The sequence below is a fragment of the Pseudorasbora parva genome, chromosome 12 (assembly GCF_024679245.1).
Source record: "Pseudorasbora parva isolate DD20220531a chromosome 12, ASM2467924v1, whole genome shotgun sequence".
NCBI classification, from domain to species: Eukaryota; Metazoa; Chordata; class Actinopteri; order Cypriniformes; family Gobionidae; genus Pseudorasbora; species Pseudorasbora parva.
Window position 1 is genome coordinate 27558538 of NC_090183.1, and position 16186 is coordinate 27574723.

A 16186-nucleotide genomic window follows, 5' to 3' on the forward strand; every position below is an offset into this window, starting at 1 on the left:
CGAGTTTAAAGAGGATGTTTATTAATCATCAAAACGTGTCAGTTTTTCAGTTTTCTGTCAAATGAAAACATACAAAGTAAGAAAAATGTAATTAAGAATGGAAGATTGTCATTAGAAAACTTGGATAGGTAAAGTGATTGTGACAACTCATTTTCTATGCTAATATAAATAGAACTTATTGCTGTGATGGCAAAGCTGAATTTTCAGCAGCCATTACTCCAGTCTTCAGTGTCACATGAAGTTTTACTAATATGCTGATTTGATGCTGAAGAAAGATTTCTTGTTGTTTAAAATACATTTCTTCACATACTTTTGTGAAAACCATTTTTAACAGGTTATTTGGTGAAAGTTCAAAAGAACAGCATTTGTTTGAAATGTAACATTATAAATGCCTGTCCTTGCTGAATAAAATTATACATTTCTTTAAAAAATTAAATGTGTTTTGAAAGTAGTCCCTTAATCTCACCATGGCTACATTTATTTGATCAAAAATAAAAATGTAAAATATAACAATTTAAATGTATTGGTTTCTGTAGTAATGTATATTTTAAATGTAATGTATCCCTGTGCCGGCTAAGCGGAAGTTTCAACAGCCATTACTTTAGTCGTTAGGGTCACATGATCTTTCAGAAATTATTCTAATATGCTGATTTGGTGCATGTATTATTATTTTTATTAATTATGTTTTGTGGATTCTGTGTCTTTTTCTTTCAGGGTTCATTGATAAATAGTTTAAAAATAACAGCATTCATTATGAAGAGTACTTTTTTGTAATATTTGTAAAATTTCATAAATGTCTATCCTGTGTTTTGTTTTTGTTTTTTGATCAATTGAATGTGCAAAATTATCAATATATTTTTTTTTATCGTAACTTTTGAATGACGGTGTATAAAGTTTGTTTGTTTGTTTGTTTGTTTTTTATTAAACAGCTTAAACTTTTTTAAATAGTTTCTAAAAAGGTCATGCGACACTGAAAATTCACCTTTGCCATCACAGGAAAAAATCACATTTGAAAAAAATATATTACAACAGAAATAAATTGTAATGATTAAATAAATGCAGCCGTGGTGAGATTGAGATTACTTTCAAAACCATTAAAAACCCTTAACTAATTTTTTCAAACTTTCCTGTATCTGAACTAATCTACACCATCTCACTACTGGGCACTTGATTATGAATCATTTTGCTTTTTTGTCAGCAGAGGGTGCAATTTCACACATTTAGACCAGCTGTGCACAGCGTCCACATTCAGTACATATCCTCTCAGAACTGCACTGTTACCAAAACCACCTTGCACGCCGCACACATTACCTGATTAAGAACTGCATTGCCGATATAAAGTATGAATTACTTTAAGCTTTTTGTATTTTTGCAGATTTCCTAGACCTTGCAATCAATCTGAGCTGTTTCCATTAAGTGCTCTGGGTGGGGTAAAAACTGCACAAACAACAGAACTGTATTGCAGCATTCATTGTGATTGACTTCCTGAGAAGGATTAGCTAAAGTTTACATAGGGATTTGTTAACCATTTCTTAACTATCTGTCGACATGCTAGAGCTTGCCAGGTCATTTACTGTATTGACTGTGTCCACTGCGCTCAAGTAGAATAATGTGTCAGCACTGTTTGGACCTGAGAAACCCTGGGCTGATTTGTCATTGTCAGGAAGCATAGTGCTAAATCTTTAAATCTTGTGGTGTTATAGATGTAGAGCACTGATTTTTGCCTAATTGCAGTAAAATATTGCCTGTATGAAACAGAAGCGTTATGATGCATAATTTCTTGGCATTTACTTTCCTGGATCTTCACCTCCTAAAGGAAATTAGTCACATGGAAAAACGCCCCACCTAGTTCTTCCTCTCGCCCTTATTTTCTTGCTCTGATATTTGTGCATGGATTTAGTTATTCTATCATGTCAAGTAAAAATTGGTTCATGGATGGCCCCACTGCAGTGAGTGGCCATGCCGCTCGATTGTAGGATCTATTGAGCAATCTGGGGATTTGTTTGTTGGCACTGGCACTCTGCGAGTCACTTGCTCTGACAGCTGTAGCAGACCGCTGATATTCATCTAGTGTGTTGATTTACCAGTCCTCAGCCATACATAAGTGCAGTCGACCGCTACAGGAATTTCTGGACGCTGCACCAAAGATTAACTAAGAATACATTTGAGTGTGTGTGTGTTTCTTGTTGTGTTTATCTTTGAGTCATTCTACAATTGCAGTGACATTTCAACCTGGAAATTGTTAAAAAATTAAACTCATCAATCCTAAATTTGAAGTAACTGTGCTACTTGAAGTAAACTGATTATCTCAATCACAGGGCTTGTAAATGTCGTTTTCAAACAAACACAATGATTTATTTCTCATTGACCCGCGATTGATTGGACTATTATTTTTATATTACACAAGGCCGCAAGAACGGACGATATAAGCGCGAACCGCGAGCACATACACGTTCGGCGCTCGCGCCGCACTTCGAGAAGTCAACTCGAGAGAGAGAGAATAGCAGAACAATATAAAAAGAGATTCATCGAGAGTCCAGCGTACTAAAGTTATGTTTTGTTAGACACGTACATATAAGCAAAATTATCTATAACAATGCAGTACTATTAATTATAAAAACACGTTTTACTCAAATCGGTGTGTTGCACCATTCCTGTCAGATCCAAATCCAGAATCGATCGAAGATTTTTTTTACAAACCATTCCGCAGTGAACTGAAGTGAATGTCTTCCCCAAGTGAGCTGGAACTTCATTAAAAATAAAGTTCAACCACTCATTCCTAATATTAGGATCAGAAGGAAGCTTATGCAGTGACTGTGTTCTTCCACAACCAGGAATAGCGCAATATCTTAATCTTCCTCAGCATGTTTATTGTTGTTGACCAGCTAACACGAGCCCTCCATGAGTCGGTGGGCGGGGCTACTGGATTAGACGCGCTGTAGAGGTGTGTGTTTCGTCGCGCGATGACATCAGTATGAAGCACAGGACCTTTTGCTCAGCCTGGTGTCTATAAAAGCTTTTCTTTGACTAACAAGAAAGTTTTCAGCTCTGAAACTTACAGGATATTCTTATTTTACCATGACCTTTTATATATCAAAAGCTCAAGGAAAAAAGAATCCTCAATTCATCACCCCTTTCAAGCTAATACCAACTTTGTGAGTTATCACAAAAAAACTGTAACTCATTGTTCGTTCAATGGCACTAATATGATGAGGAATTTTTGTGGCAGGAAAATGAGTGACAGTTGTTTTTATGTAAATATGAAAAATAAACAAATCTATTTTAACTTTTTACAAAAATGTAATATTTTACAACATATCTGTTTATTACTGTCTTTAAACAGTATGGAACAATAACAAATGTGCATGCTTAAAACAACTTTAAAAAATAAAATAATGGGTAACATTTTAACTTTATGTTTGAGAAATGTTTCCACAAGTTCTGTACATTAAGTGTACTGTACAATAACTGTAATGTTTCTGTTGGCTATTATTACAATTTTATAGCCAGCAGGAAACATCAAATTCAGTGTGACTTTATTTCTAGGAATGCACTTCTGTGTGTAACGCATCTCGGGGAAGCTTGTGCGTCATGCATGACGGATCTTATCATCCATTTTTCACCTTCTCTTTTTCACCTTTTCTTTTTATCCCTTCCTTTCCCTCCCCTTCTCAATCTTTCTCAATCATGTAGAGTGATGGAATGAATGTGTGTGTGTGTGTGTGTGTGTGTGTGTGTGTGTCTGTGTCTGTAAGATAGTGAGTGGCAATGATCAGTGAAAGCTCAAGCCTGTACCATAAACAGTGAATGTCCCAGCCCGTTGGCTGCTGCCGCCCAGCCCTCTGCCTGTCTCAACTGGCCCTCGTGTACTGATAGCTTACCTCTGGAATCATCTGGATCAGCTCACACACACGGTAAAATACACAACTGTTTTGGCACAAACAGTGTATGCGTGTGTACTTGCTCATGTACACACAAAGCACACTTAACGCTTTTAAGCAAACGTACAAAAACCTTACATACTCAACAAACAGTCAAATTTTCAACCTTTTTTCTGAGTTGGGTTTTGTGCCGCCCCATAATCACCTTTCCTCTCTTTCTCTCAACACAACAGTTTATTCAGCAGGGTGTAGCCCGCGAGACCTCAGCAGCCATTGTCAAGGTCTGAGAGTGTTAGTGTAAACACAGGCAGCATCGGGAGAGCTGTAGACACAGCCTTGCCCTGTAGTTATGTTTTTTTTTTTTCTATCTGAAGAGACGCTCTTTCTCTGTAGCTTTAAGGTATGTGTGTTTGGCAGGAGCTGGTCCTTCTTAAGGTGTGTTCTGGAGTCTGTTGTTTTTTGCCAAAAAATGACACACCTGGAAATGCAACACGCACGTTTTAAACAACTGTGCACATGTTTGGATCGATTGTCTCGTGTGTTGAAGATATGCATCTGAATTCATAAAAGGCTTTATATACTTTATGTAGAGATTCCAAGCTGACACTTCTGTGTACACTTACAACAAAGGGTCATATGCTCAAATGAAAAATCACAAATTACACATAAAGGAATCACCCGCCTAAAAAAAAAAGCATACAAAACATTTTTTTGTAAATTATATACTTAAATAGTTTTTTTTTTTCATGATTTACCCACTCTCATTTCATTCCATACCTGTAAACCTTTCATTTTTGGTTTCTGTGGTACAAAGCAGCAGGATATTGAAGATAGTTCTTACAACCATAGTAGTCCATATTTTTGCTCTATTGTTTCCTTAAAATAGAAATTCCTTTTGTTTGTGTCATAACCAATCACGACATGCCAGTTTGAAGGAAAATGGCGTATAAGACCTACAGTCGAAGATTTTCCGTCAATAATTCATTGTTTGGAATGTTAAAGGTGCTGTATGTAAGTTTTTGACTGTACTTGGTTACAAAAAATCCAAATAAATAACATGTTTGCGGATATTTAGCGAACATGTTGAGTTCACTGGCTACCCCCAGTTGTTTTACTTTGAAATGTGTGTTCTGCATCGGAATGTCTGTTTTTGGTTTGGTCTATGCAATAACATGCATTGCCAGTTTACCCAAGAGTATTTCGACACCATTTCAACACCAACAGGATGCCATTTCACGGAAAACACATTGCGTATGGCTGCCATGAAAGGCATGCATTTCTAGGAACAGAAGATCTCTAGGAAATCTCTGAATGGAAGCACATGAAAACCTGGATAAATCAACTCTACCATTGTTAATTGCGTTAGTCTGGCAATCCACGTGTTTATCAAGTCTGAGGAGGAGGGGGCGGGGCAAACAATGTTTTAAATTTGGACTGCCCATTTCAACCACTAGCTGTCATTCTTAGGGTGCTTTCACACTTGGTTCGATTGCCTGGACCGAACCCAAGTTCGATTGCTCCCCCCTCCCCCTGCCCCCGCTGGACTGTGTTTATATTATATTATTTGGGTCCGAACTGGGGTTCGTTTGCGTCATCAAAAATGCAGCTGTTTACCCGGTTGCTTAGTAACGACAGCGAGCGTGAAGACGGCGAAACGCATAACGTTGCTCCCATCACTTTTATATTTTTGTTTTTGAAACATTGCTTTTGTTACCAAAGCTTCAGTACGTAATGGCACTTGCGTCTATCTGTGTGAGTGCGAATGCACTGCAATGCTCTAAAGAACGCTGAAGATGAGCAGAGATGAGATCTACAGCTCTCTGCTTGCAGTATGTCAGTGACGCTCTTCAGGTAAATGAGTGTTTAGTACGGTTCGCGGAATGCGCACCGGAGTTCGGAAGACCGTGTTCATATCATCCAAACGAACCGAATTCTGACGTCAATCAAACCCGGGTGCACACCAAAAATGCTATTGTGAAAGCACCCTACTTTAAATATACAGCTACTTTAAAGTATTAAAGAAAAAAAATGATTTGTTCGCCCTCATGTCGTTTGTTATCTATGGATGTCCAAATAAGAATAGAAATATAAACATCATGCCATACAATTAACTACTTTAAGCATTTAAAAGTTAAATGCATTGAAATACACTATATTGCCAAAAGTTTTGGGAAGCCTGCCTTTACATGCACATAAACTTTAATTTTTTAATCCATATGGTTTATAATGGATTTGGCCCATCCTTTGCATCTATAACAGCTTCAACTCTTCTGGGAAGGCTTTCCACAAGGTTTAGTGTTTATGGGAATTTTGGACCATTTTTCTAGGAGCACATTTGTGAGGTCAGGCACTGATGTTGGATGAGAAGGCCTGGCTCGCAGGCTCCACTCTAATTCATCCCAAATGTGTTCTATTGGGCTGAGGTCAGGTCTCTATGCAGGCCAGTCAAGTTCCTCCACACCAAACTTTGTGCACTGGTGCGCAGTCATATTGGAACGGGAAGGGGCCATCCCACAAAGTTAGAACATGAAATTGTCCAAAAATCAACTGAGCAGAAAAACGCCCTACATTTTTTTCTTTTTTTTTTTTTCTTCATTGTCCAATTAAATAAATGGAGAGGCGGTCCTTCTGTTGTGGTAATGGTTAGATGGTTGACTGACAGGACAGCTAGTTTGGGAGTTGCCTATAGTAATATAAAAAAACTGCAGTGCACAGCTCTAAATTAAAAAGGTCAACCAAAAAAAGGTGATACACCTCTCATTTTTAAACCTGTAAAACGTGTTCTGTCTGATCGGGGCAATAATATACCTTATACCTTGTATACTAATATACCTGCTGCCAAATGAGAAATGAGATACTATTAGAAAAAAATCTATATGGCAGTTTTTCCACATGGTATCAATGTCAAAATTGTAGGCAGTAATGTAAACTAACTAATGTAAAATACTGAGTGGCTAGTAACTTTGGAAAACCACTAGCCACAGTGGCTGGGGAGCAAAAAAGTGGATGTCAAGCCCTGCATACAATGTATTTAGAATACAACATTTAGAATAAAACAAAAAAGGTAGAAGTTCAAGGTTTTGGCGAAAGCTTGATGAAAATGATTATAATAATTTAGAATAATAATTTAGCTAAAAATGTCTAATGCATGCTGTCAGTAAATAAAGGTTGTATTATGTTTCTTTCATGTATCTTCCCTTAATATGCGCAATATATATTATTAAATCTTAAAATCATATGATTATGTTGTTACTAAACTGCAAAAAATGATAACCTACAATTGTTGCCATAAAGAGCTATTTCTACCTGATTTAGCCCATAAATATTAGTTTTATTTCGATTGATTCAGCAATATTAGTCACTATATTAGATATCACAATATTAGATGTGACCATTTTTTCAGAATGCAAGAACTGTCATCATTTTGAAATGTTTCATTCAAGTGGAGGGGAGAGTGAATGCAGAGAAAATAATGTATCCATCTGTCAGCTTAGAAAAACAAGAAAAATACCTCCTGCGGGTAAACACTGAATGCTTTGTAGTGATTACAGTAGATGCTTGACTTTACCTGGAGCCCAGTCTGTCTGTATGAGAATGAAAGAGGACCGCTAGGTCACTGGTTATGTGGTTACGAGGGTTTAACGGCCATGGTGTTGTGCTGAAGGGCATATCCGTCACAGCGAGACACACAAGAAGTGTTTTTCTCAAGACACACGTTTATCAAATGTCACTAAATAAGCGTAACTTCTTTTACTTCCATTTCGAAAACTTTACCTAGGATATAGAAAGTTCCTGAAGTTGAATTTACACCAAGCTAGCTTAGCTTAACTTCTAAGATTTCACAAATCTATCTGGTCATTAATCATTCTCTAAACAAGTAAAAAAAAACTGTGTACATTTTTTTTTTATACTTCCTCATTAAGAATATTTTAGCCAGGTATGATGTCAGATTTCTGGTGAAAATGCAAAAAATGCGGTGATACAGGACAGTAACAGCCAATCAAAACATATTCAATGTTTCTTATACATTTACGAGGAATGTGATTTTAAACCAATGGCATTTCACTGTGGGCGAGGCTACCCGGAGCAATGGCACGGAAAGAGAAACCAAAAAGGGCAAAAACTCAAACTAACAGGGAAAACTACTTATTTCTTGTTGATTTATTTTGTTGCACCAATATATGATGCAATGCTTTACAAATTGGTGATAAATGAAGAATGTCTCTTAGTGTGACTGCATGGACAGTTGTAGAAATCACAGCCTTTCATTCCATGACTGATGGAGAAACAGTACATTGTCTATTGTGAAAGATGCTTGTAAAATATGGAAGGGTGCCAACACATTTCAAAGAGCGAATGTTTGGAGGTTTTAAAGCCCTGTGTTTGCTGCCAGGCGCTCTCTTGTCTTCTGAGGTTTCATCAGCCTGGAAAATAAAGACATCCCCTCTAGGCTTTTCATTAAAATCTATTTGCTTAAAATGGCAAAGGAGAAAGGCAGAGGGGATGAAAGAAAATCTGATGAGCGGAGGGAATTGCCTCTAAGCTCAGCAAACATTACATTGGCCCGTTCGTAAAGGAGGCGACCTGAAGAGAAATGGTGACAGTTTTGGCAGGGAGGGAAGCTGGGGGGTCTGGGGTCAAGCTGGCCTAATTGAAAGCATGAAATTGAGCAGATAATACACGTGTTAGTAGTAAGGGCTTAAAGATGCGGCATCAAAAGATACGTGCCACTTGTTCCTGTTTTTGTACAGTTGAGTGCTTTTTGTGCATGCTTCAGCAAACTTGTGCAACTCATTTTTTTAATGCATTTTTCAACACAATTTTTTGTTTTTTTGCATATCTTTATTTTCTGTGTTTTTCTCTGCTCTCATCGAATTTTCCCCCTACACTTCCACTCGGTATGTCAGGGGGTTTTCAGGGACACCCAAATATGAGGATTACCTTGTCCTTAAATAAAAAGACATGTATATTTTCATGTAATTATACTGTGATTTGTTTGTTTGTTCAGTCAGCCAGTTTTCTTATTGTTGTATTTATTTATTAATTTCTTTTTTTCTAGTTTTTCATTTATTTGTTTCTATACTGAGAAATGAAAAAAATTAAGGAAATGAAAAAATACTGATAGAAAATCGAATGAATCCATATAAATAAAATAGAATAGATAAATGGAAATGAAATAAATAGCAATAGAAAAATAAATAAATAAATACATAGAAATTATATATATATATATATATATATATATATATATAATGTTTTTACTCTAAACTTTAATGTGGAGTGGATTTATGTAGCATTTCCTACTTAAGTCCCCTATAGGGTTTAGTGTAAATGTAGATTTCTCTTGCAATGCTATCGTTTATCTGTTATTGTTTTCCAGCATACAAGCATTACGACATTTGTGTGTTTTTCAGGAGAGAAGGTGAGGGTGTGCGGGTGTTTTGGGATAAACTCAGAGAACCATCTTTCACGTCCCGTTGGAATCCATTTTCTGTTGACTATCCTTTCTCTACATTCACCTATCACCCTGTCAAGAGTACCAATGAGCAGCTGGGTCGCCTGTGTGAGGTGAGTATTACAATGCAACACGCAGAACACGTTTATCACAGCCAGATCTCATTCCTGACCTCTGACATATTTCTGTAAGACCTCCTTTTTTCGTCAAACTATCAGACTCAATAACAGCAAAAACCTAACATTCAATTAGCCGAATTAGCCAGTCTCAAATGCTGTTACTCACAAGTGTTAAGCTGCCCGAGGACTTGAAGAGGTGGAGTAAGAATCCACAATTTCTTGGAAGTCATCTAAGGAAAAAATGACGTGTTCAGTTGACATTAATTGTGCAATATTTATTTCACTACATGATAAAGATTTTAAATAATGACTACTTGATGGTTGAGGTAAGGTTACTTAAGGCAGCGTTTCTCAATCTGGGGTCATTCAAAAAACAAATGGGGTCAGTGGAAATGTCCTGCATAAATAAATTGATGATGCATCTGCAGTGACGTGTTAAGCTTGAGTGAGCCAAATTCAAGTTCATAATTTATCTTTCTATATACATGGTATTAAGTAATTTTCAGACAATAAAAACACTCATTAGGTTTTAAGAAGCCAAGCACGGAAAGTTGTTCATTTAGATTTCAGTATGGCAATAATTATAGTTTATATGCCATTGCACAAAAAAAAAAAAAAAAAAAATATATATATATATATATATATATATATATATATATATATATATATATATATATTATTATTTATTATATATTATATTATTATATATTATATATTATTATATATTATATATTATATTATTATATATTATATATTATATTATTTATATAGTCTATAGTTTTTAGCATCTGCTTACTAAATACCTTTTCATTTTATTTGTGCAGGTATTTTGGTGTAATTTTTTGATTAATATTTGTTTTCTGCTCATGTTTATATGCATATAAAATGTTTTATGTCTGTGTTTCCATTGTGAATAAGAAGTATACTTTAGAAAAATTTTAAAGAGTACTTAAAGTACTTAAGTACTTAGAGTACTTAAAGTACTAATACACTTTTAAAGAATATACTTTAGTGCAAACAGAACGTAATGTTTTAGACACTTAATTATATGTTAATGGCAATAAATTTAAATGTTATTAAATGTATATTAACTGCAATTAGCTGAACTCGAGTGCTTTTTTGCCCCACTTAACTAGGACTTAAGTACTTCTTTATATGTAATAATTTCTCTATTGTCTTTGAAATATATTTAAAGTGTACAAGCACTATAGGAAACTAAAATATGCTTTGTAAAATATACGTTTTGTATTGAATCTTGTATGTTTTTTTTAAATATAATTATTGGTACATTTGTAATTGTAATGAATTTTCAATTTAGTACAATTTTAAATATAATAATTTTATTTATTTATTTTAAACTTTTTTGTTATGATTTGAAGTCCACTACAAGTGCACATTCAATCAGGGCACATATGGTGGAGTATAGTGGTTGCCATACCTGGCATTTAGACAAGCAGGGGAAATAAACAGCTCATGATTTTTCTAGTTAGTTCTGTTGTTTAAAAGCACATTTAAACAGCCTAACGCATGGTCCTAACCAGATGTGGTGACACGATTTTCAGCAGCAAAACAGGCTCACTCGACCAGAGATCAATCAATCAAAAATCACAGCCAATCAGAAGAGCGTGTGGGTGGGCTCTCTCTGCAAGCCCACTGACTGCATTCGCAATGAAATATAACTATCACATTCCTAAATTGTACACCTTTTTCTTTTATCATGATAAAAAAAATGCATACTGAGTGACTGAATTTTTTTTTACTCTAGCTCTTTTTTTAAATAATAGAATACACTTTTTAGTTCACCTTGAGTTGACAGTTTGAACATAGTTGTTTCCTTTCATTTAATTTCAAGATCTGAGGTGAATTATTCATTGTTGCTTTCAGTAAGTCTATAAAGGTCACAAAAAAGATATTCAGACTCAGTTTAAATTCTTAAATAAAGCACATAATCTTCACTTGTCATACTTAGTATGTTGTTCCAGCCTCAACACTGCAGAAATAAAAACTGATTGTAGCTCAAATAAATCGTTGTGTTGTGCCTGGTTAATACAAAAAAACACTGATTAACATGGAAAAGATCTATAGGGCTGTTTTAGTAGGTATTTGCATTGATTTTTGTATCGTTGTTAAGTCTGTTGTTAAGTTATTTTAGTTTATAATGTGATTATTTTTTGAATGTCGTTGTATGGCCAGAAGGACTCATGCCATTCCCTAGGTTATTGTGATACGCCGCCACTGCATTCAATGCATCTAAGCTCTTCTTTTTCACAAGGGATATGAAGATGGATAAACTGATATTTTATTATTTTGTTGTCATTGCTAATTATGGAAGTAACCTCTGCCTTATATTATGTCATGATTATCTTAGGGTGCCCATGGACCGTTTGAGGTTTACAAAATGTCACAGTGTTTTATAAACAGAAACCCGGATTAAAACGGTTAGTTCACGCAAAAATGAAATGTCATTAATGCCTCACCCTAATGTCGTTCCACACCCGTAAGACCTCCGTTCATCTTCGGAACACAGTTTAAGATATTTTATATTTAGTCTGACAGCGTATTTAAGTGTAGGCACACTTTACTGTCCATGTCCAGAAAGGGAATAAAACATCATCAAAGTAGTCCATATGTGACATCAGTTAGTTAATTAGAATCTCTTGAAGAGAATAATGTTGCGGATTGAAAACAAACACATAAGAGAAGACAATGCTGAATAAAGTCGTAGTTTTTGTTATTTTTGGACTAAAATGTATTTTTGATACTTCAAGAGATTCTAACTAACTAACTGATGTCACATATGAACTACTTTGATGAGGTTTTATTACCTTTCTGGACATGGACAGTATAGTGTGCCTACACTTTCATTGGAGGAACAGAAAAGCTCTCAGACTAAATATAAAATCTCTTAAACTGTGTTCCGAAGATGAACAGAGGTCTTACGGGTGTGGAACGACATTAAGGTGAGTCATTAATGACATAATTAAGGTGAACTAACCCTTTAAGGCTCTATAATTTAATAAGACGATAAACAAGAAACAAAATCCAAGTCAGTGTAGAAAGATTACTTTCAAAAAATTTGAAATTAGATTTGTTGGTCCCTGGCTCACTCATCGTGGCCGTGGGGGGCCCAAGACAATCTGCTGCCCTTTAAGTATATGTGTAGTTCAAGGTGTGAGCGAAGGGTCTTGCGCAGGTGACCTCACAGATCGCATAACCAGTCATTTGGGCTATGGGGTGTCTAATCCCACAGCCTCATTCCCATTCCTCACATTCCACCCCGCCTACTGAGATGAACAGCAGGTTCAACAAAAATGAAGAACGGTTGATAAAAAAAGAGAAAACATAAACAAGAATGTTTTGACAAGCAGAAACCACAAGCCTGGCAAACATGAGCCGAGTCAAATAAACAGTTAAAATATGTTTTTGCTGTGTATTTTAGTACTGAATAAATCTTCTCCATATTTTTTCTTCCTTTTAGATTCAGAACTTCAGGGACGAGCTGACTTTGGCAGCGCAGAAAGCCCACAGTAAGAATCCTGTACCTGGGAAAGCCAACGGTGTTCTTGTGCTGAATCAACCGATTCTAATCGAAGCATACGTGGGCCTGATGTCTGTCATAGGCAACCAAAACAAGCTGGGCTATTGCTTGGCACGGGGCAATATTGGTTTCTGAGGCCACTTTGGGTCTTCCAATGATTGTTTACACTAAGTAATTCTCTTGCACCAGCTGAGCATGTGTAATTTATACTTATTTTAGATAATTGACTATATTTTAAATACATGAGAGGAATGTATAATTTCTATAAAAATAGTTATCTGTACTTCTCAGACCTTTCGGTTTCATCTAGTTATATTAGCACCAAAATCTTTTTAAATAACAATTTCCTTAGGTTGTGTCATAGCATACAAAGTAAGATGTCCCTCTTCCTACAACTTCCTTTGTAGAAATATCTTGTGTTTGATGTTATTTTGTTGCGGAAACTTCGCATTGTCATTTTTGTTTGATGGTTTTATTATTACAGCAGTTGCAGTGCTGGATTTCCCCTGACTGTGTAATTGCTACGTTCACTTGGTGGCCTTGATATGTTTCAAACAAACTGTAAAGCCATTGTAAAATAAATGCTAATACAGAAACATGCTTCATTAGAGCTGAAACAGCTATTTTTTCTAACTGGAATTAGAAGTAATTCAAACTAAATTGTGTGGCTTGGCTGTGCTTCATTTATCTGACTAGTTTGCACTGTTTTGATTTATTGGGCATCTCTAAGGTGGGGCCAGTTCCCCCATGTTAACAAGCTTTAAACAATAAAACATGTACATTTTATATTTAAGGTAATGCAAATTGTCCCCTAAAAACTGGCACCAGTTTGGCCACCCCAGTTGACATGGTTGACAACAGTCCCTGAATGTGGAGGCTTTTCAGTTGTTTCATAACATTTTTTTTTCTCAATTGCTATCACACAATTCCCCATTTTTTCACAACTATAAACACAATCTCATAACCACACATCAATTTGTACAAACCTCAAACTTCCACGCCAAACTGTTTGAATTTCAGTCAGAAACAAGTACACAACTTTGTCAGAATCAAACTTTGGCCTAAGATGACACAAATATAAACACATACACAGACTACTTCTCTGCCCAGTAAACACTAGTGAGATCAGTTCATAACACTGTAACTAAAAACAACTTCCCTTAGACATTCGTCACTCATTTCTGCAAAAATACAGTACATGTAAAAAAGATTTGGCATACAATGTTCTACATTTTACTGTACAACGTGAAATTTCCCTCATTTAAAGTACTGTTAATGTACTGTAAGTAGTATAAAAACCATGTAGATTTTTTTTTCCAGCTCCGTGTTAGGAGCATTTTCTAAAGCACAATCACCTGTGCTCTTATTTATACTATCCTGAAATTCGTGGTTGGTGTGTCATCAGTTTTGCTATAATATTTACTCATGGATAAATGTGTATAAATTGAGTTGATTCTTGAATTAATTAATTATATTATGTGTTTTATTAAAGATATTTTGAATGTGTGTGAAAACAGCAAAATTTCAAAAACAAGGCTCATTTAGTCAAAACACTACACACAATTCACACATCCACACACACAAGTAGCAGAACACCTCAGTTCTTCTGCAAAACGAAACACTCCATTCAAAAATTGTCACCGTATGGCGCACCGGTGGTTCACACAATCTTATTCAGTTTGAACCTCTTACGCAATGCTGTGTTCAGTCTTAAACACTTTTAACATTTCTACTTTAATGATATAGTCGTGGTTATATTTTTTCCAGCTGTATTTTTATAGTAAAGCATGTTTATTGACCAAACACAACACAAGACCAGGGGCCTGTACCATGAAGCTGGTTTAGCTGGCTAGCCAGATATGTTTTAGCTTAGTTTGTGCCAATCCTGGGTTTTAGGTACCATTAAAGTGGTTTGGCTTTTAGCTGTGTTCATCGCCATAGTAACTTACGCTCCACGGCTAACCTGCTCCAGGGCAGGTTATGTTCTGGATATGAGATCTCAAACTGAAATTGGACCAATCAGCTGTGAGTAAAGTTGTAAAGTTACACACTTCTGATGCAGTAAAGCCTCTCCCCCTGTTTCTACTCCAAATTAAAGGTTACTACATAGCAAATAGTTTTTAAAGACTAAAACATCTGGCTTTTAACAATGCTATTTATAATAATATTAATTTTGAATGATTTAGATATAATTTATGTAATTATTATACCCTTAATCAATTACACATTTATAATTTTAGTAAATTAATAATTAATTGGCACTTTGTTAATATTAAAAGCCTATATAGTCATACAAATAAGCAAAGCTATAAAAAAATCTATTAAAAAGCTGACTGAGCTAAACGTTCAATTCTCTCTCTATATCAACTAAACTATCTTCATAACTTTTACTTGCATTGACGTATAATATTTTTTCTTTTAGTTGTCCTCTTTCATAAATAGCTATTTTCTTCTTGATGTGTAAATTTGTTTAAATTCTTAATATATTTCAATCATGTAATATTCTGCAGAAGAGCGGAATTAATCTTGCTGCTTCTCTCATGAGAAGTGAATCTCGGTGATCCACAGCGTGTGATTGGCTGTTCACTGCTGATGTCACCTGAACTCAGGATTAAAGCCTGAATTGACACAGAAAGCTGATGATCAGCATCATGGTACCAACAAAGCCTAAATAGATTGGTTTGGTTTTGTCAACTCAAAACGAATCCTGTAACCCTGAGTTTGTTAATCAACCATCATGGTACAGGCCGAGTACTGCTCAATGATGAAAATATTTATTTCTCTCCACATTGTAAAATACATCCAAGCATTTCCAAAAGTGGCATTTTATACTGAAAATCTGAACATTCTAAATACAATATAGTATAGTTCAAAAAGAAAGCTAAAAAATCTGCATCTGGCCATTGCACTTCATCAACATCACAGACGATGTCCTCTCCCGCAAGACAGCAAGGGAAGAATCTTCTTGTATGGCGAATCCATCCGTACACAGACTCTGCATCAGTTAGGTTTGAGAAAGAAATGAGGGAGAGGTTTTCTAAGTACCGGTAAGATGGGACATGTATGTAGACTGTAAACTGAAGGATGTTTTATTGTGTATAGACCACTATTGTGTATCTGACCATTTAATTAAATTAAATTATTTTAATTATCTTTACAACTGTTTTAATTATCCTTGTTTTTAAATCGTACA

General features: G+C 35.4%; 1 protein-coding gene across 2 annotated transcripts in view; it reads left to right on the forward strand.

Moving 5' to 3' along the window:
- The window catches only part of tprg1 (tumor protein p63 regulated 1), a 34946-nt gene extending 20548 nt beyond the window's left edge, over window positions 1-14398 (forward strand). The window contains exons 5-6 of one of the 2 annotated variants that reach the window (XM_067458409.1): window positions 9296-9449; window positions 12934-14396. In XM_067458409.1, coding sequence (XP_067314510.1) covers window positions 9296-9449; window positions 12934-13128 — 349 coding nt within the window. In that variant the 3' untranslated portion in view covers window positions 13129-14396. Of the gene's footprint in view, window positions 1-9295; window positions 9450-12933 lie in introns of both variants that reach the window. The other variant, XM_067458410.1, reaches the window with a different exon arrangement.
- Window positions 14399-16186: the final 1788 nt, after the last annotated feature.